The sequence below is a fragment of the Bufo bufo genome, chromosome 7, assembly GCF_905171765.1.
Source record: "Bufo bufo chromosome 7, aBufBuf1.1, whole genome shotgun sequence".
Lineage (NCBI taxonomy): Eukaryota > Metazoa > Chordata > Amphibia > Anura > Bufonidae > Bufo > Bufo bufo.
Genome location: NC_053395.1, coordinates 234,123,902 through 234,146,744, shown reverse-complemented (window position 1 = coordinate 234,146,744; position 22,843 = coordinate 234,123,902). Strand labels below are relative to the sequence as shown.

Genomic DNA, 22,843 nt, shown 5'->3' with positions numbered 1-22,843 from the left:
TGCATCTGTTGTGTGGAGCTGCGCACCTAGATCGATATCATTAGGGCGACAAAAAGTTTTCCGATTGTCCTAACATAATATTCAATAACCTTTCTTATACAGTTTTGTCATGTAAAAACTCTGAAGAACCCAATAGATGGCGCTGTGGAGTTAGAAGCCCTTACCCTTCCATTACCCTCCTCCTCCATTACCCTTCCATTACCCTCCTCCTCCATTACCCTTCTATTACCCTCCTCCTCCATTACCCTTCTATTACCCTCCTCCTCCATTACCCTTCTATTACCCTCCTCCTCCATTACCCTTCCATTACCCTCCTCCTCCATTACCCTTCTATTACCCTCCTCCTCCATTACTCTTCTATTACCCTCCTCCTCCATTACCCTTCTATTACCCTACTCCTCCATTACCCTTCTATTACCCTCCTCCTCCATTACCCTTCTATTACCCTACTCCTCCATTACCCTTCTATTACCCTCCTCCTCCATTACACTTCTATTACCCTACTCCTCCATTACCCTTTTATTACCCTACTCCTCCATTACCCTTCTATTACCCTCCTCCTCCATTACCCTTCTATTACCCTCCTCCTCCATTACCCTTCTATTACCCTCCTCCTCCATTACCCTTCTGTTACCCTCCTCCTCCATTACCCTTCTGTTACCCTTCTCCTCCATTACCCTTCTGTTACCCTTCTTCTCCCTTACCCTTCTTTTACCCTCCTCCTCCATTAACCTATTACCCTACTCCTCCATTACCCTCCTCCTCTATTACCCTTCTATTACCCTCCTCCTTCCTTACCCTTCTATTACCCTACTCCTCCATTACCCTTCTATTACCCTCCTCCTCCATTACCCTTCTATTACCCTCCTCCTCCATTACCCTTCTATTGCTCTCCTCCTCCATTACCCTTCTATTACCCTCCTTCTCCATTACCCTTCTATTGCCCTCCTCCTCCATTACCCTTCTATTACCCTCCTCCTCCATTACCCTTCTATTACCCTCCTCCTCCATTACCCTTCTATTGCTCTCCTCCTTAATTACCCTTCTATTACCCTCCTTCTCCATTACCCTTCTATTGCTCTCCTCCTCCATTACCCTTCTATTGCTCTCCTCCTCCATTACCCATCTATTACCCTCCTCCTCCATTACCCTTCTATTACCCTCCTCCTCCATTACCCTTCTATTACCCTCCTCCTCCATTACCCTTCCATTGCTCTCCTCCTCCATTACCCTTCTATTACCCTCCTCCTCCATTACCCTTCTATTACCCTCCTCCTCCATTACCCTTCTGTTACCCTCCTCCTCCATTACCCTTCTGTTACCCTTCTCCTCCATTACCCTTCTGTTACCCTTCTTCTCCCTTACCCTACTTTTACCCTCCTCCTCCATTACCCTACTCCTCCATTACCCTTCTATTACCCTCCTCCTCCATTACCCTTTTATTACCCTCCTTCTCCATTACCCTTCTATTGCTCTCCTCCTCCATTACCCATCTATTACCCTCCTCCTCCATTACCCTTCTATTACCCTCCTCCTCCATTACCCTTCTATTACCCTCCTCCTCCATTACCCTTCTATTACCCTCCTCCTCCATTACCCTTCTATTACCCTCCTCCTCCATTACCCTTCTATTACCCTCCTCCTCCATTACCCATCTATTGCCCTCCTCCTCTATTACCCTCCTCCATTACCCATCTATTACCCTCCTCCTCCATTACCCTTCTATTACCCTCCTTCTCCATTACCCTTCTATTGCTCTCCTCCTCCATTACCCATCTATTACCCTCCTCCTCCATTACCCTTCTATTACCCTCCTCCTCCATTACCCTCCTCCTCCATTACCCATCTATTACCCTCCTCCTCCATTACCCTTCTATTACCCTCCTTCTCCATTACCCTTCTATTGCTCTTCTCCTCCATTACCCTTCTATTACCCTCCTTCTCCATTACCCTTCTATTACCCTCCTCCTCCATTACCCATCTATTGCTCTCATCCTCCATTACCCTTCTATTACCCTCCTCCTCCATTACCCTTCTATTACCCTCCTCCTCCATTACCCTTCCATTACCCTCCTCCTCCATTACCCTTCTATTACCCTCCTCCTCCATTACTCTTCTATTACCCTCCTCCTCCATTACCCTTCTATTACCCTACTCCTCCATTACCCTTCTATTACCCTCCTCCTCCATTACCCTTCTATTACCCTACTCCTCCATTACCCTTCTATTACCCTCCTCCTCCATTACACTTCTATTACCCTACTCCTCCATTACCCTTTTATTACCCTACTCCTCCATTACCCTTCTATTACCCTCCTCCTCCATTACCCTTCTATTACCCTCCTCCTCAATTACCCTTCTATTACCCTCCTCCTCCATTACCCTTCTGTTACCCTCCTCCTCCATTACCCTTCTGTTACCCTTCTCCTCCATTACCCTTCTGTTACCCTTCTTCTCCCTTACCCTTCTTTTACCCTCCTCCTCCATTAACCTATTACCCTACTCCTCCATTACCCTTCTATTACCCTCCTCCTTCCTTACCCTTCTATTACCCTACTCCTCCATTACCCTTCTATTACCCTCCTCCTCCATTACCCTTCTATTACCCTCCTCCTCCATTACCCTTCTATTACCCTCCTCCTCCATTACCCTTCTATTGCTCTCCTCCTCCATTACCCTTCTATTACCCTCCTTCTCCATTACCCTTCTATTGCCCTCCTCCTCTATTACCCTTCTATTACCCTCCTCCTCCATTACCCTTCTATTACCCTCCTCCTCCATTACCCTTCTATTGCTCTCCTCCTCCATTACCCTTCTATTACCCTCCTCCTTCCTTACCCTTCTATTACCCTCCTCCTCCATTACCCTCCTCCTCCATTACCCTTCTATTATCCTCCTCCTCCATTACCCTTCTATTACCCTTCTATTACCCTCCTCCTCCATTACCTTTCTATTACCCTCCTCCTCCATTATCTTCCTCCTCCATTACCCTTCCATTACCCTCCTCCTCCATTACCCTTCTATTACCCTCCTCCTCCATTACCCTTCCATTATCCTCCTCCTCCTCCATTACACTTCTATTACCCTCCTCCTCCATTATCTTCCTCCTCCATTACCCTTCCATTACCCTCCTCCTCCATTACCCTTCCATTATCCTCCTCATCCATTACCCTTCCATTATCCTCCTCCATTACCCTTCCATTATTCTCCTCCTCCATTACCCTTCTATTACCCTCCTCCTCCATTACCCTTCTATTACCCTCATATATAGGTAGATTTCCCATTCAGGGGCTAAGAAAGCTGGTTGAGAATCCTGTGGGGACCTGCGATGGTGACTGTTCACACCTTCCTCAGTTACAGGGCCAGATCTGTCAATGCTGCCCAACAAAGCCCATTGATTCACAGTAGTGTATCCAGCCCTATCATGGTGTCTGTCGTTTGCATGCAGCGTTAATGTTCCTTTCATATATGATTTAATCTGTTGCATGCTACGATGCAAATGTGAACAGAGCCTAAGCTTGAAGAAAACAATTTCTAAATCTCCTGTTGGAGAAGCAGCAGAGGAAAGAGACAGTTTCAGTTTCCTCCACAAGATGGCGGCAAATAACAACACGCTGAAAACTGAACAGGAACCGCAGTCAAAGACCAACACTGACCCCAGAGACTGATATCACATACAGCAAGACGCCGATACATCCTGATTAGGGATCAGCGAGCACCAAAGTATTCGGCTGTTCGGCCTGAACACATTGCTATATTTGTGTGCTCGGCGGAGCACCCGATTGTAATGGAAGTCAATGGGAGACAACCAGGCACCCCCTGCTCGGAAGATAATAATAAAAGGTTAGAAATTGATGGAAACAGCATTCTGAGGATAGCCGGATGCGTCTTACACTCCTATTATGTACGACAGGGCTGGCCAACCTGCGGCTCTCCAGCTGTTGTAAAACTACAATTCCCACCATGCCCTGCTGCAGGCTGATAGCTGTAAGCAGTCTAGGCATGGTGGGAGTTGTAGTTTTGCAACAGCTGGAGAGCCGCAGGTTGGCCAGCCCTGATGTACAACATACAATAGATGACCACACAAGGCTGTGTGCCAAAAGCCAGGTATGTGCCCAATCTTTCCATGAGACAGATAACAGCCAGCATACCTTACAATTGAAAACCAGCTCTCATCTGACAGAACCAGTAAGCCTCAAATTTATCTTGCATCTGTTGTGTGGAGCTGCGCACCTAGATCGATATCATTAGGGCGACAAAAAGTTTTCCGATTGTCCTAACATAATATTCAATAACCTTTCTTATACAGTTTTGTCATGTAAAAACTCTGAAGAACCCAATAGATGGCGCTGTGGAGTTAGAAGCCCTTACCCTTCCATTACCCTCCTCCTCTATTACCCTTCCATTACCCTCCTCCTCCATTACCCTCCTCCTCCATTACCCTTCTATTACCCTCCTCCTCCATTACCCTTCTATTACCCTCCTCCTCCATTACCCTTCCATTACCCTCCTCCTCCATTACCCTTCTATTACCCTCCTCCTCCATTACCCTTCTATTACCCTCCTCCTCCATTACCCTTCTATTACCCTACTCCTCCATTACCCTTCTATTACCCTCCTCCTCCATTACCCTTCTATTACCCTACTCCTCCATTACCCTTCTATTACCCTCCTCCTCCATTACCCTTCTATTACCCTACTCCTCCATTACCCTTTTATTACCCTACTCCTCCATTACCCTTCTATTACCCTCCTCCTCCATTACCCTTCTATTACCCTCCTCCTCCATTACCCTTCTATTACCCTCCTCCTCCATTACCCTTCTGTTACCCTCCTCCTCCATTACCCTTCTGTTACCCTTCTCCTCCATTACCCTTCTGTTACCCTTCTTCTCCCTTACCCTTCTTTTACCCTCCTCCTCCATTAACCTATTACCCTACTCCTCCATTACCCTTCTATTACCCTCCTCCTCCATTACCCTTCTATTACCCTCCTCCTCCATTACCCTTCTATTACCCTACTCCTCCATTACCCTTCTATTACCCTCCTCCTCCATTACCCTTCTATTACCCTCCTCCTCCATTACCCTTCTATTGCTCTCCTCCTCCATTACCCTTCTATTACCCTCCTTCTCCATTACCCTTCTATTGCCCTCCTCCTCCATTACCCTTCTATTACCCTCCTCCTCCATTACCCTTCTATTACCCTCCTCCTCCATTACCCTTCTATTGCTCTCCTCCTCCATTACCCTTCTATTACCCTCCTTCTCCATTACCCTTCTATTGCTCTCCTCCTCCATTACCCTTCTATTGCTCTCCTCCTCCATTACCCATCTATTACCCTCCTCCTCCATTACCCTTCTATTACCCTCCTTCTCCATTACCCTTCTATTGCTCTCCTCCTCCATTACCCATCTATTACCCTCCTCCTCCATTACCCTTCTATTACCCTCCTCCTCCATTACCCTCCTCCTCCATTACCCATCTATTACCCTCCTCCTCCATTACCCTTCTATTACCCTCCTTCTCCATTACCCTTCTATTGCTCTTCTCCTCCATTACCCTTCTATTACCCTCCTTCTCCATTACCCTTCTATTACCCTCCTCCTCCATTACCCATCTATTGCTCTCATCCTCCATTACCCTTCTATTACCCTCCTCCTCCATTACCCTTCTATTACCCTCCTCCTCCATTACCCATCTATTACCCTCCTCCTCCATTACCCTTCTATTACCCTCCTCCTCCATTACCCTTCCATTACCCTCCTCCTCCATTACCCTTCTATTACCCTCCTCATCCATTACTCTTCTATTACCCTCCTCCTCCATTACCCTTCTATTACCCTACTCCTCCATTACCCTTCTATTACCCTCCTCCTCCATTACCCTTCTATTACCCTACTCCTCCATTACCCTTCTATTACCCTCCTCCTCCATTACACTTCTATTACCCTACTCCTCCATTACCCTTTTATTACCCTACTCCTCCATTACCCTTCTATTACCCTCCTCCTCCATTACCCTTCTATTACCCTCCTCCTCAATTACCCTTCTATTACCCTCCTCCTCCATTACCCTTCTGTTACCCTCCTCCTCCATTACCCTTCTGTTACCCTTCTCCTCCATTACCCTTCTGTTACCCTTCTTCTCCCTTACCCTTCTTTTACCCTCCTCCTCCATTAACCTATTACCCTACTCCTCCATTACCCTTCTATTACCCTCCTCCTCCTCTATTACCCTTCTATTACCCTCCTCCTTCCTTACCCTTCTATTACCCTACTCCTCCATTACCCTTCTATTACCCTCCTCCTCCATTACCCTTCTATTACCCTCCTCCTCCATTACCCTTCTATTACCCTCCTCCTCCATTACCCTTCTATTGCTCTCCTCCTCCATTACCCTTCTATTACCCTCCTTCTCCATTACCCTTCTATTGCCCTCCTCCTCCATTACCCTTCTATTACCCTCCTCCTCCATTACCCTTCTATTACCCTCCTCCTCCATTACCCTTCTATTGCTCTCCTCCTCCATTACCCTTCTATTACCCTCCTTCTCCATTACCCTTCTATTGCTCTCCTCCTCCATTACCCTTCTATTGCTCTCCTCCTCCATTACCCATCTATTACCCTCCTCCTCCATTACCCTTCTATTACCCTCCTCCCCCATTACCCTTCTATTATCCTCCTCCTCCATTACCCTTCCATTGCTCTCCTCCTCCATTACCCTTCTATTACCCTCCTCCTCCATTACCCTTCTATTACCCTCCTCCTCCATTACCCTTCTGTTACCCTCCTCCTCCATTACCCTTCTGTTACCCTTCTCCTCCATTACCCTTCTGTTACCCTTCTTCTCCCTTACCCTACTTTTACCCTCCTCCTCCATTACCCTTCTATTACCCTCCTCCTCCATTACCCTTCTATTACCCTCCTCCTCCATTACCCTTTTATTACCCTCCTTCTCCATTACCCTTCTATTGCTCTCCTACTCCATTACCCATCTATTACCCTCCTCCTCCATTACCCTTCTATTACCCTCCTCCTCCATTACCCTTCTATTACCCTCCTCCTCCATTACCCTTCTATTACCCTCCTCCTCCATTACCCATCTATTACCCTCCTCCTCCATTACCCTTCTATTACCCTCCTCCTCCATTACCCATCTATTGCCCTCCTCCTCTATTACCCTCCTCCATTACCCATCTATTACCCTCCTCCTCCATTACCCTTCTATTACCCTCCTTCTCCATTACCCTTCTATTGCTCTCCTCCTTCATTACCCATCTATTACCCTCCTCCTCCATTACCCTTCTATTACCCTCCTCCTCGATTACACATCTATTACCCTCCTCCTCTATTACCCTTCTATTACCCTCCTTCTCCATTACCCTTCTATTGCTCTTCTCCTCCATTATCCTTCTATTACCCTCCTTCTCCATTACCCTTCTATTACCCTCCTCCTCCATTACCCATCTATTGCTCTCATCCTCCATTACCCTTCTATTACCCTCCTCCTCCATTACCCTTCTATTACCCTCCTCCTCCATTACCCATCTATTACCCTCCTCCTCCATTACCCTTCTATTACCCTCCTCCTCCATTACCCTTCTATTACCCTCCTCCTCCATTACCCTTCTATTACCCTCCTCCTCCATTACCCTTCTATTACCCTCCTCCTCTCTTACCCTTGAATTTCTCTCTCTCTCTCCTTTATTTTTGTATTCTCCTCCTCCATTACCCATCTATTACCCTCCTCCTCCATTACCCTTCTATTACCCTCCTCCTCCATTACCCTTCTATTACCCTCCTCCTCCATTACCCTTCTATTACCCTCCTCCTCCATTACCCTTCTATTACCCTCCTCCTCTCTTACCTTTGAATTTCTCTCTCTCTCTCTCCTTTATTTTTGTATTCCCCTTCTCATACATCACTCCTCTGTCACTGTCCTCCACCATAACGCTTGCCTTGGCCTCCTCCTTCCTTAGCCCTCTATTACCTGCCCTCCTCACTATTTCTCTTCTATTACCCTCTTCCACCATTATTCTTTCATTGCTCTCCTCTGCCATTTCTTTTCTATTTCCCTCGGCTTTATTTGCCTCATCAATGATCAACCTGTGTGAGTATTCAGCAGTGTTTCTGGTCATTATTGGTGGTATTAATCATAATGAGTGCTCTGAGGTGCTCTCTTCTAGGGAAACGGTGCACATTTGGAGGAGATTTGTCTTGAAACTCTAGGACTAATGATTTCTCAGGTTGAAAATCCCTGACTCATAGAAGTTCCCAAGCTTCTGTTTCTGAGAGTGCTGACTCTTCGTGGGGAAACTTTTGGGTGGAGTAGAAAAAACGTTTAATAGCAGCTTATTGTCTCCAGAATATTAGTGGTTTCTGGTTCCTAGAGAAACACCCGGGTGAAGGGAGACGCTTAGAACAAGTCTTTAATTGCAGCTCAAAGGATGGCGACTTCTGGCATGGCTACATTTGAAATTAACGGTAAAAACATGAAATGTTCTGTTATCTTGATGAGACTCTGCGTGAAATAATCCAGGTTACTATTATAATACAGAAGTGAGCATCGGCTGTCTCCTCAATTCTTCCTAAAGCAAGTGCAAAATGGTGGAGCCAATGTCAGCAAGATGCACAGGCAGATATGGCGTCATTTCCTCTGCCTTTTGTTATACTATATGGCTAGAATGATGTTATTGTTATATTGTTTCTCCTCATTTTTCATAATAATTTACTAGTTTAATTTTAACTTTTCCTTCCTTCTATTGTAGTTATTATCGTCTTCTATTGTAGTAATTATCTTCTTCTATTGTAGTAATTATCTTCTTATATTGTAGCTATTATCGTCTTCTATTGTAGTAATTATCTTCTTCTATTGTAGTAATTATCTTCTTCTATTGTAGTAATTATCTTCTTATATTGTAGCTATTATCGTCTTCTATTGTAGTTAGTATCTTCTTCTATTGTAGTAATTATTGTCTTCTATTGTAGTTCGTATCTTCTTCTATTGTAGTAATTATCTTCTTCTATTGTAGTAATTATCTTCTTCTATTGTAGTAATTATCTTCTTCTATTGTAGTTAGTATCTTCTTCTATTGTAGTAATTATCTTCTTCTATTGTAGTAATTATCTTCTTCTATTGTAGTAATTACTTTTTCTATTGTAGTAATTATCGTCTTCTATTGTAGTTAGTATCTTCTTCTATTGTAGTTAGTATGTTCTTCTATTGTAGTTAGTATCTTCTTCTATTGTAGTTAGTATGTTCTTCTATTGTAGTAATTATCTTCTTCTATTGTAGTAATTATCTTCTTCTATTGTAGTAATTATCTTCTTCTATTGTAGTAATTATCGTCTTCTATTGTAGTAATTATCGTCTTCTATTGTAGTTAGTATCTTCTTCTATTGTAGCTATTATCTTCTTCTATTGTAGTAATTATCTTCTTCTATTGTAGTAATTATCTTCTTCTATTGTAGTAATTATCTTCTTCTATTGTAGTAATTATCTTCTTCTATTGTAGTAATTATCTTCTTCTATTGTAGTAATTATCTTCTTCTATTGTAGTTAGTATCTTCTTCTATTGTAGTTAGTATCTTCTTCTATTGTAGTAAGTATCTTCTTCTATTGTAGTAATTATCTTCTTCTATTGTAGTTAGTATCTTCTTCTATTGTAGTTAGTATCTTCTTCTATTGTAGTAATTATCTTCTTCTATTGTAGTAATTATCTTCTTCTATTGTAGTAATTATCTTCTTCTATTGTAGTTAGTATCTTCTTCTATTGTAGTTAGTATCTTCTTCTATTGTAGTAATTATCTTCTTCTATTGTAGTAATTATCTTCTTCTATTGTAGTTAGTATCTTCTTCTATTGTAGTTAGTATCTTCTTCTATTGTAGTTAGTATCTTCTTCTATTGTAGTAATTATCTTCTTCTATTGTAGTAATTATCTTCTTCTATTGTAGTAATTATCTTCTTCTATTGTAGTTAGTATCTTCTTCTATTGTAGTTAGGGTTACCAAATTATTACCGGACAGAAATAAATCGCAAAAAATTGCCGACCCACAAGGAGCCTTAACTGTCACCAAAAATTAGGACTAAAATCTTCACATAGTAAAGATAAATAAACTTTATTAACAATGTAAAAATACATACATGATGGTAAAAAGGCAGCACAAAGGTGGGACACAAAAGGAGAGGAATAGGACCCAAGGAGGGGCGGAGAGGTCAGCACACCAGGGATCAGGCAAAAAGTTATAAGATACTAGTCACCAAGATACCTCAGAACAATGAGCCCCAAACAAAATTAAATGGAGGCAAGTGTGAGGATGAAAACACTTGGTGATTAAAAAGAATTGATAAGCATCCCCTGAGGGGTGTGTCCATCTCTCAGCCACCTCCTGACCCAGCGCCGTTTCGCCAGTGATCTGGCTTCCCCAGAAGAAGAGATGAAGAACAATGAGCCGAGACGACGGGGAAATTCTCATGAATGGATGTTTTGCGCTCCGTGATTCTTCAGACTGCATTAACATCATTTGTGGCAGATTTATAAAATGACACACAATGTTCAATAAATTTGGGGGTCATTAGAGTTTCATAGACTTCTTACTCCAATCTTTTTATGCCACTTTCCACCAAAAAAATCTGGAGTCTTGCCCCCTTCTCCCACTAAACCCATGAGTGTTTTGTTTTTTATTCTAGATGTGAAGCCAAAAAACAACAACAAACATAAGTTTCTGCCGATTTTCTTCTTCCTGTATCTCATCCTCTTGACGGGTGGATTTGTGTACTTGGCTTATAAAGGTAAGAAGGTTCAAAAGGCACCCTATACACTTTGCACGCAACAAACACTATACACTCTGCACGCAACAAACACTATACACACTGCACGCAACAAACACCTATACACTCTGCACGCAACAAACACTATACACACTGCACGCAACAAACACCTATACACTCTGCACGCAACAAACACTATACACACTGCACGCAACAAACACCTATACACTCTGCACGCAACAAACACTATACACTCTGCACACTACAAACACTATACACTCTGCACGCAACAAACACTATACACTCTGCACGCAACAAACACCTATACACTCTGCACGCAACAAACACTATACACACTGCACGCAACAAACACTATACACTCTGCACACAACAAACACTATACACTCTGCACGCAACAAACACTATACACTCTGCACGCAACAAACACCTATACACTCTGCACGCAACAAACACTATACACACTGCACACAACAAACACTATACACTCTGCACGCAACAAACACCTATACACTCTGCACGCAACAAACACCTATACACTCTGCACGCAACAAACACTATACACTCTGCACGCAACAAACACTATACACTCTGCACGCAACAAACACTATACACTCTGCACACAACAAACACTATACACACTGCACGCAACAAACACTATACACTCTGCACGCAACAAACACTATACACTCTGCACGCAACAAACACTATACACTCTGCACGCAACAAACACTATACACTCTGCACACAAACACTGTACACACTGCACACAACAAACACTATACACACTGCACGCAACAAACACTATACACTCTGCACGCAACAAACACTATACACTCTGCACGCAACAAACACTATACACTCTGCACGCAACTAACACTATACACTCTGCACGCAACAAACACTATACACTCTGCACGCAACAAACACTATACACTCTGCACGCAACAAACACTATACACACAACAAACACTGTACACTCTGCACGCAACAAACACTGTACACACTGCACGCAACAAACACTATACACTCTGCACGCAACAAACACTATACACACTGCACACAACAAACACTATACACTCTGCACGCAACAAACACTATACACTCTGCACGCAACAAACACTATACACTCTGCACGCAACAAACACCTATACACTCTGCACGCAACAAACACTATACACTCTGCACGCAACAAACACTATACACTCTGCACGCAACAAACACTATACACTCTGCACGCAACAAACACTATACACTCTGCACGCAACAAACACTATACACTCTGCACGCAACAAACACTATACACTCTGCACGCAACAAACACTATACACTCTGCACGCAACAAACACCTATACACTCTGCACGCAACAAACACTATACACTCTGCACGCAACAAACACCTATACACTCTGCACGCAACAAACACTATACACTCTGCACGCAACAAACACTATACACTCTGCACGCAACAAACACTATACACTCTGCACGCAACAAACACTATACACTCTGCACGCAACAAACACCTATACACTCTGCACGCAACAAACACTATACACTCTGCACGCAACAAACACTATACACACTGCACACAACACTATACACACAACAAACACTGTACACTCTGCACGCAACAAACACTATACACTCTGCACGCAACAAACACTATACACTCTGCACGCAACAAACACTATACACTCTGCACGCAACAAACACTATACACTCTGCACGCAACAAACACCTATACACTCTGCACGCAACAAACACTATACACTCTGCACGCAACAAACACCTATACACTCTGCACGCAACAAACACTATACACTCTGCACGCAACAAACACTATACACTCTGCACGCAACAAACACTATACACTCTGCACGCAACAAACACCTATACACTCTGCACGCAACAAACACTATACACTCTGCACGCAACAAACACTATACACTCTGCACGCAACAAACACTATACACTCTGCACGCAACAAACACTATACACTCTGCACGCAACAAACACTATACACTCTGCACGCAACAAACACTATACACTCTGCACGCAACAAACACCTATACACTCTGCACGCAACAAACACTATACACTCTGCACGCAACAAACACTATACACTCTGCACGCAACAAACACTATACACTCTGCACGCAACAAACACTATACACTCTGCACGCAACAAACACTATACACTCTGCACGCAACAAACACTATACACTCTGCACGCAACAAACACTATACACTCTGCACGCAACAAACACTATACACTCTGCACGCAACAAACACTATACACTCTGCACGCAACAAACACTATACACTCTGCACACAAACACTGTACACACTGCACACAACAAACACTATACACACTGCACGCAGCAAAGACTGCACACACTGCACGCAGCAAACACTGTACACACTGCACGCAGCAAACACTATACACACTGCACGCAGAAAACTATACACTCTGCATGCAACAAACACTGCACACAACAAACACTATACACTCTGCACACAACAAACACTGTACACACTGCACGCAACAAACACTATACACTCTGCACGCAACAAACACTATACACTCTGCACGCAACAAACACTATACACACTGCACGCAACAAACACCTATAGACTCTGCACGCAACAAACACTATACACTCTGCACGCAACAAACACTATACACACTGCACGCAACAAACACCTATACACTCTGCACGCAACAAACACTATACACTCTGCACGCAACAAACACTATACACTCTGCACGCAACAAACACTATACACTCTGCACGCAACAAACACTATACACTCTGCACGCAACAAACACTATACACTCTGCACGCAACAAACACTATACACTCTGCACGCAACAAACACTATACACTCTGCACGCAACAAACACTATACACTCTGCACGCAACAAATACTATACACACTGCACGCAGCAAACACCTATACACTCTGCACGCAACAAATACTATACACTCTGCACGCAACAAATACTATACACACTGCACGCAACAAACACTGCACGCAGAAAACACTGTACACACTGCACGCAGCAAACACTATACACACTGCACACAACAAACACTATACACACTGCACGCAACAAACACTGTACACACTGCACACAACAAACACTATACACACTGCACGCAGCAAACACTATACACACTGCACGCAGCAAACACTATACACACTGCACGCAGCAAACACTATACACACTGCACGCAGCAAACACTATACACACTGCACGCAGCAAACACTGTACACACTGCATGCAGCAAACACTATACACACTGCACGCAGAAAACTATACACTCTGCATGCAACAAACACTGCACACAACAAACAGTATACACTCTGCACGCAACAAACACCTATACACTCTGCACGCAACAAACACCTATACACTCTGCACGCAACAAACACTATACACTCTGCACGCAACAAACACTATACACTCTGCACGCAACAAACACTATACACTCTGCACGCAACAAACACTATACACTCTGCACACAACAAACACTATACACTCTGCACGCAACAAACACTATACACTCTGCACGCAACAAACACTATACACTCTGCACGCAACAAACACTATACACTCTGCACGCAACAAACACTATACACTCTGCACGCAACAAATACTATACACTCTGCATGCAACAAACACTGCACACAACAAACACTATACACTCTGCACACAACAAACACTGTACACACTGCACACATCAAACACTGTACACACTGCACGCAGCAAACACTGCACACAACAAACACTATACACACTGCACGCAACAAACACTGTACACAACAAACACTGCACACACTGCACGCAACAAACACTGTACACACTGCACACAACAAACACTATACACTCTGCACACAACAAACACTATACACACTGCACGCAGCAAACACTGTACACACTGCACGCAGCAAACACTATACACACTGCACGCAGCAAACACTGTACACACTGCACGCAGCAAACACTGTACACACTGAACGCCACAAACACTATACACACTGCACGCAACAAACACTGTACACAACAAACACTGTACACACTGCACACAACAAACACTGTACACACTGCACGCAACAAACACTGTACACAACAAACACTGCACACACTGCACGCAACAAACACTGTACACACTGCACACAACAAACACTATACACACTGCACGCAACAAACACTATACACTCTGCACGCAACAAACACTATACACACTGCACACTACAAACACTATACACACTGCACGCAGCAAACACTGTACACACTGCACGCAGCAAACACTATACACACTGCACGCAGCAAACACTGTACACACTGCACGCAGCAAACACTGTACAAACTGAACGCCACAAACACTATACACACTGCACGCAACAAACACTGTACACAACAAACACTGTACACACTGCACGCAGCAAACACTGTACACACTGCACGCCACAAACACTGTACACACTGCACGCCACAAACACTGTACACACTGCACGCCACAAACACTGTACGCACTGCACGCAACAAACACTATACGCACTGCACGCCGCAAACACTGTACACACTGCACGCCACAAACACTATACACACTGCACGCAACAAACAATATACACCCTGCACACAACAAGCACACTGCATGCAACAAACACTGTACAGTCGTGGCCAAAAGTTTTGAGAATTACATAAATATTGGAAATTGGAAAAGTTGCTGCTTAAGTTTTTATAATAGCAATTTGCATCTACTCCAGAATGTTATGAAGAGTGATCAGATGAATTGCATAGTCCTTCTTTGCCATGAAAATTAACTTAATCCCAAAAAAACCTTTCCACTGCATTTCATTGCTGTCATTAAAGGACCTGCTGAGATCATTTCAGTAATCGTCTTGTTAACTCAGGTGAGAATGTTGATGAGCACAAGGCTGGAGATCATTATGTCAGGCTGATTGGGTTAAAATGGCAGACTTGACATGTTAAAAGGAGGGTGATGCTTGAAATCATTGTTCTTCCATTGTTAACCATGGTGACCTGCAAAGAAACGCGTGCAGCCATCATTGCGTTGCATAAAAATGGCTTCACAGGCGAGGATATTGTGGCTACTAAGATTGCACCTCAATCAACAATTTATAGGATCATCAAGAACTTCAAGGAAAGAGGTTCAATTCTTGTTAAGAAGGCTTCAGGGCGTCCAAGAAAGTCCAGCAAGCGCCAGGATCGTCTCCTAAAGAGAATTCAGCTGCGGGATCGGAGTGCCACCAGTGCAGAGCTTGCTCAGGAATGGCAGCAGGCAGGTGTGAGCGCATCTGCACGCACAGTGAGGCCAAGACTTCTGGAAGATGGCCTGGTGTCCAGAAGGGCAGCAAAGAAGCCACTTCTCTCCAAAAAAACATCAGGGACAGATTGCTCTTCTGCAGAAAGTATGGTGAATGGACTGCTGAGGACTGGGGCAAAGTCATATTCTCCGATGAAGCCTCTTTCCGATTGTTTGGGGCATCTGGAAAAAGCCTTGTCCGGAGAAGAAAAGGTGAGCGCTACCATCAGTCCTGTGTCATGCCAACAGTAAAGCATCCTGAGACCATTCATGTGTGGGGTTGCTTCTCATCCAAGGGAGTGGGCTCACTCACAATTTTGCCAAAAACACAGCCATGAATAAAGAATGGGACCAAAACACCCTCCAACAGCAACTTCTTCCAACAATCCAACAACAGTTTGGTGAAGAACAATGCATTCTCCAGCACGATGGAGCACCGTGCCATAAGGCAAAAGTGATAACTAAGTGGCTCGGGGACCAAAACGTTGACATTTTGGGTCCATGGCCTGGAAACTCCCCAGATCTTAATCCCATTGAGGACTTGTGGTCAATCCTCAAGAGGCGGGTGGACAAACAAAAACCCACTAATTCTGACAAAATCCAATAAGTGATGATGAAAGAATGGGTTGTATCAGTCAGGAATTGGCCCAGAAGGTGATTGAGAGCATGCGCAGTCGGATTGCAGAGGTCCTGAAAAAGAAGGGCCAACACTGCAAATACTGACTCTTTGCATCAATGTCATGTAATTGTCGATAAAAGCCTTTGAAACGTATGAAGTGCGTGTAATTATATTTCACTACATCACAGAAACAACTGAGACAAAGATCTAAAAGCAGTTTAGCAGCAAACTCTGTGAAAACTTATATTTGTGTCATTCTCAAAACTTTTGGCCACGACTGTATATACAGTCACCACTAGGGGGAGCTCCTCACATACAGATGTATATACAGTCACCACTAGGGGGAGCTCCTCACATACAGATGTATGTACAGTCACCACTAGGGGGAGCTCCTCACATACAGATGTATATACAGCCACCACTAGGGGGAGCTCCTCACATACAGATGTATATACAGTCACCACTAGAGGGAGCTCCTCACATACAGATGTATGTACAGTCACCACTAGGGGGAGCTCCTCACATACAGATGTATATACAGTCACCACTAGGGGGAGCTCCTCACATACAGATGTATGTACAGTCACCACTAGGGGGAGCTCCTCACATACAGATGTATATACAGCCACCACTTCGGGGAGCTCCTCACATACAGATGTATATACAGTCACCACTAGAGGGAGCTCCTCACATACAGATGTATATATAGTCACCACTAGGGGGAGCTCCTCACATACAGATGTATGTACAGTCACCACTAGGGGGAGCTCCTCACATACAGATGTATATACAGCCACCACTAGGGGGAGCTCCTCACATACAGATGTATATACAGTCACCACTAGAGGGAGCTCCTCACATACAGATGTATGTACAGTCACCACTAGGGGGAGCTCCTCACATACAGATGTATATACAGTCACCACTAGGGGGAGCTCCTCACATACAGATGTATGTACAGTCACCACTAGGGGAAGCTCCTCACATACAGATGTATATACAGCCACCACTAGGGGGAGCTCCTCACATACAGATGTATATACAGTCACCACTAGAGGGAGCTCCTCACATACAGATGTATATACAGCCACCACTAGAGGGAGCTCCTCACATACAGATGTATATACAGCCACCACTAGGGGGAGCTCTTCACATACAGATGTATATACAGCCACCACTAGGGGGAGCTCCTCACATACAGATGTATATACAGCCACCACTAGAGGAAGCTCCTCACATACAGATGTATATACAGCCACCACTAGGGGGAGCTCCTCACATACAGATGTATATACAGCCACCACTAGAGGGAGCTCCTCACATACAGATGTATATACAGCCTCCACTAGGGGGAGCTCCTCACATACAGATGTATATACAGTCATCACTAGGGGGAGCTCCTCACATACAGATGTATATACAGTCATCACTAGGGGGAGCTCCTCACATACAGATGTATATACAGTCACCACTAGGGGGAGCTCCTCACATACAGATGTATATACAGCCACCACTAGGGGAGCTCCTCACATACAGATGTATATACAGTCACCACTAGAGGGAGCTCCTCACATACAGATGTATATATAGTCACCACTAGGGGGAGCTCCTCACATAGAGATGTATATACAGTCACCACTAGAGGGAGCTCCTCACATACAGATGTATATATAGTCACCACTAGAGGGAGCTCCTCACATACAGATGTATATACAGTCACCACTAGAGGGAGCTCCTCACATACAGATGTATATACAGCCACCACTAGGGGGAGCTCCTCACATATAGATGTATATATAGTCACCACTAGAGGGAGCTCCTCACATACAGATGTATATACAGACACCACTAGAGGGATCTCCTCACATACAGATGTATATACAGTCATCACTAGGGGGAGCTCCTCACATACAGATGTATATACAGCCACCACTAGGGGGAGCTCCTCACATACAGATGTATATACAGTCACCACTAGGGGGAGCTCCTCACATACAGATGTATATACAGTCACCACTAGGGGGAGCTCATCACTTACAGATGTATATACAGACACCACTAGAGGGAGCTCCTCACATACAGATGTATATACAGTCACCACTAGAGGGGGCTCCTCACATACAGATGTATATACAGCCACCACTAGAGGGTGCTCCTCACATACAGATGTATATACAGCCACCACTAGGGGGAGATCCTCACATACAGATGTATATACAGCCACCACTAGAGGGAGCTCCTCACATACAGATGTATATACATCCACCACTAGAGGGAGCTCCTCACATACAGATGTATATACAGTCACCACTAGGAGGAGCTCCTCACATACAGATGTATATACAGCCACCACTAGGGGGAGCTCCTCACATACAGATGTATATACAGTCACCACTAGGGGGAGCTCCTCACATACAGATGTATATACAGTCACCACTAGAGGGAGCTCCTCACATACAGATGTATATACAGCCACCACTAGAGGGAGATCCTCACATACAGATGTATATACAGCCACCACTAGAGGGAGATCCTCACATACAGATGTATATACAGTCACCACTAGAGGGAGCTCCTCACATACAGATGTATATACAGTCACCACTAGAGGGAGCTCCTCACATACAGATGTATATACAGCCACCACTAGAGGGAGATCCTCACATACAGATGTATATACAGTCACCACTAGGGGGGGCTCCTCACATACAGATGTATATACAGTCACCACTAGAGGGAGATCCTCACATACAGATGTATATACAGTCACCACTAGAGGGAGCTCCTCACATACAGAAGTATATACAGCCACCACTAGAGGGAGCTCCTCACATACAGATGTATATACAGCCACCACTAGGGGGAGCTCCTCACATACAGATGTATATACAGTCACCACTAGAGGGAGCTCCTCACATACAGATGTATATACAGCCACCACTAGAGGGAGATCCTCACATACAGATGTATATACAGTCACCACTAGAGGGAGCTCCTCACATACAGAAGTATATACAGCCACCACTAGAGGGAGCTCCTCACATACAGATGTATATACAGTCACCACTAGGGGGAGCTCCTCACATACAGATGTATATACAGTCACCACTAGGGGGAGCTCCTCACATACAGATGTATATACAGACACCACTAGGGGGAGCTCCTCACATACAGATGTATATACAGTCACCACTAGGGGGAGCTCCTCACATACAGATGTATATACAGTCACCACTAGGGGGAGCTCCTCACATACAGATGTATATACAGCCACCACTAGGGGGAGCTCCTCACATACAGATGTATATACAGTCACCACTAGAGGGAGCTCCTCACATACAGATGTATATACAGCCACCACTAGGGGGAGCTCCTCACATACAGATGTATATACAGCCACCACTAGAGAGAGCTCCTCACATACAGATGTATATACAGTCACCACTAGAGGGAGCTCATCACTTACAGATGTATATACAGCCACCACTAGGGGGAGCTCCTCACATACAGATGTATATACAGTCACCACTAGGGGGAGCTCCTCACATACAGATGTATATACAGTCACCACTAGGGGGAGCGCCTCACATACAGATGTATATACAGTCACCACTAGGGGGAGCGCCTCACATACAGATGTATATACAGTCACCACTAGGGGGAGCTCCTCACATACAGATGTATATACAGACACCACTAGAGGGAGTTTCTCACATACAGATGTATATACAGTCACCACTAGGGGGAGCTCCTCACATACAGATGTATATACAGCCACCACTAGAGGGAGCTCCTCACATACAGATGTATATACAGTCACCACTAGGGGGAGCTCATCACTTACAGATGTATATACAGTCACCACTAGGGGGAGCTCCTCACATACAGATGTATATACAGACACCACTAGGGGGAGCTCCTCACATACAGATGTATATACAGCCACCACTAGAGGGAGCTCCTCACATACAGATGTATATACAGTCACCACTAGGGGGAGCTCATCACTTACAGATGTATATACAGCCACCACTAGGGGGAGCTCACTGCGTACACTCCCTCTAGTGGTGGCTGCTATCATGTAACCTCCTCGATTAGCCCGCGTATACTTTGTTGATGAGACTGGTAGCAGGTGCCGATCCTTGTCTTCTGTGCGTCTTCCTGCTGCCGATATTTGCTTTATTTTATTGATAGAAACGGTTCTGGAGAAGGAACTTGCTCCCTTAAGAGATGTCTGCAGCCAGAGATGTCCTGAGGAGCCCCAGACTCCGGGGCCATTCATTGTCGGTATGGAGGGGTCCGCTATGGACTCTGATGTGGAGGAGATGGTCCACGGCCTGAACGTCACCTCTCTGTCAGTGCGGACCCGGGTGACGACTCTGGAGCGGGAGATCCGCCTCATTCATGTCAAGAACACGGAGCTGAGCATGAAAATCAGCAACATTACGTTGTCAGAGGGTAATGAAGGGCCACAGGGGCCCCCAACTATGTGTATCCTTTACCTTTCTTATACTGATTCTGTGCTTCTCCCTGTCTCATTCTTTACACACATCTAGAGCTGCAGCCACAAGTCTACTACAGTCACATCCAGAGCTGCATTCAGAGTGCTTTGTACTACAGTCACATCCAGAGCTGCATTCACAGTGATTGCTAATACCATCAGATCCAGAGCTGCATTCACAATGATTCCTACTACCCTCACATCCAGAGCTGTATTCAGTGATTTCTACTACAGTCACACCCAGAGCTGCATTCACAATGATTCCTACTACCCTCACATCCAGAGCTGTATTCAGTGATTTGTACTACAGTCACATCCAGAGCTCCATTCCCAGTGATTTCTACTACCCTCACATCCGGAGCTGCATTCACAGTGATTTCTACTACAGTCACATCCAGAGCTGCATTCACAGGGATTTCTACTACCCTCACATTCAGAGCTGCATTCAGAGTGATTTCTACTACAGTCACAACCAGAGCTGCCTCATCACTAGTATGCAGTGTCATCTCTGCAGGTTGGGATTTACTGTGCATATTTACAGGGCGACCAGGAACTGATGGGAGACCAGGCGAGCAGGGGCCCCCAGGAGCCCGAGGAGAACGAGGTGAGAGGCCCTGGAGAGGAGGCCGCTGTAGGAGCTGCAGGACACCCTGCAGCGCTCCATGTTGTGGCTCCGCCCGTCTGTGGTCACCTTCTGCTGCTTCGTTATAGGACTTCCCGGCCAGAAAGGAGAGGAAGGACGCGGCGGTAAGGAGGGTCTCCCCGGACCTCAAGGCCCAGCTGGACCCCCCGGGAAGGATGGTGAGAGTTCTCCTGCGACCATAGCTTACTGAGGTGTCTGCAAAGAATCTGTATTAAAAGTGGGAAAAAGTCACACAATTTGTCTAAACTAGACGTTTCTAAAGTTTTTAATTTACTTGAAAAGGGGTGGAGTATAGTGAGAGGGGTGTGGCTTCGCAGGAAAAGGAGCGTGACCTAAGACCAGAAGTTTTGAACCACAATTCTGTGTAAACTTGTAATGGAAACGGTGGGTGGTATAAAGTACAACCAGAGGGGGGCGTTTATGAAGACGCTGGTCTCCGTCCCTCCTGCGCTGGCGCCTCTACATAACTTAGGCGGACCTTACTCTTCCTTGATGAATGAGACGGCCGGCCCTTTTCCCCGCCCACGCTACGCACCCTTTATTAGGCCCAATGTTAATGTATAGGCCTGTGCGGGGCATCCAAGCATCCTGCCCTAGGACAGCTCACACAGTGCCCAGCAGGAAGGGGCTGGAGACAATGGGGGTCATTTGTCAAAGACCGGCTGTGGATAGTAGTCCTTGCACTGCCAGAGGAAGCGACTAATTGATGATGAGGCTCAGACCTCTAACAGTCCCTGCTCCTGGAGTGAAACCTACTGTGGCCCCTTGACTGATGGCCCCCGGCTAATACCTCCTGACTAGTGTTGAGCGAATCGAAGCATCCAAAGTGGAATTCAATCCAATGTTTAGAAAAAATTTGATTCACCACAAATCCAAATTTACTTGCACTTTGTGGTAACAAATAGTTCTTTTTTCTATAATGGCTGCTGCACATGTTACATTGTGAAAGT

The 22,843-nt window shown here is 44.9% G+C and overlaps 1 protein-coding gene across 1 annotated transcript in view; it reads left to right on the top strand.

Annotated features, from left to right (window-relative positions):
- Nucleotides 1-8,378: 8,378 nt before the first annotated feature.
- The window catches only part of LOC121008843 (macrophage receptor MARCO-like), a 123,874-nt gene continuing 109,409 nt past the window's right edge, over nt 8,379-22,843 (top strand). Inside the window, exons 1-5 of the mRNA XM_040441544.1 lie at nt 8,379-8,485; nt 10,693-10,794; nt 20,944-21,207; nt 21,792-21,854; nt 21,962-22,051. Coding sequence (XP_040297478.1) covers nt 8,449-8,485; nt 10,693-10,794; nt 20,944-21,207; nt 21,792-21,854; nt 21,962-22,051 — 556 coding nt within the window. The 5' untranslated portion in view covers nt 8,379-8,448. The remainder of the gene's footprint in view (nt 8,486-10,692; nt 10,795-20,943; nt 21,208-21,791; nt 21,855-21,961; nt 22,052-22,843) is intronic.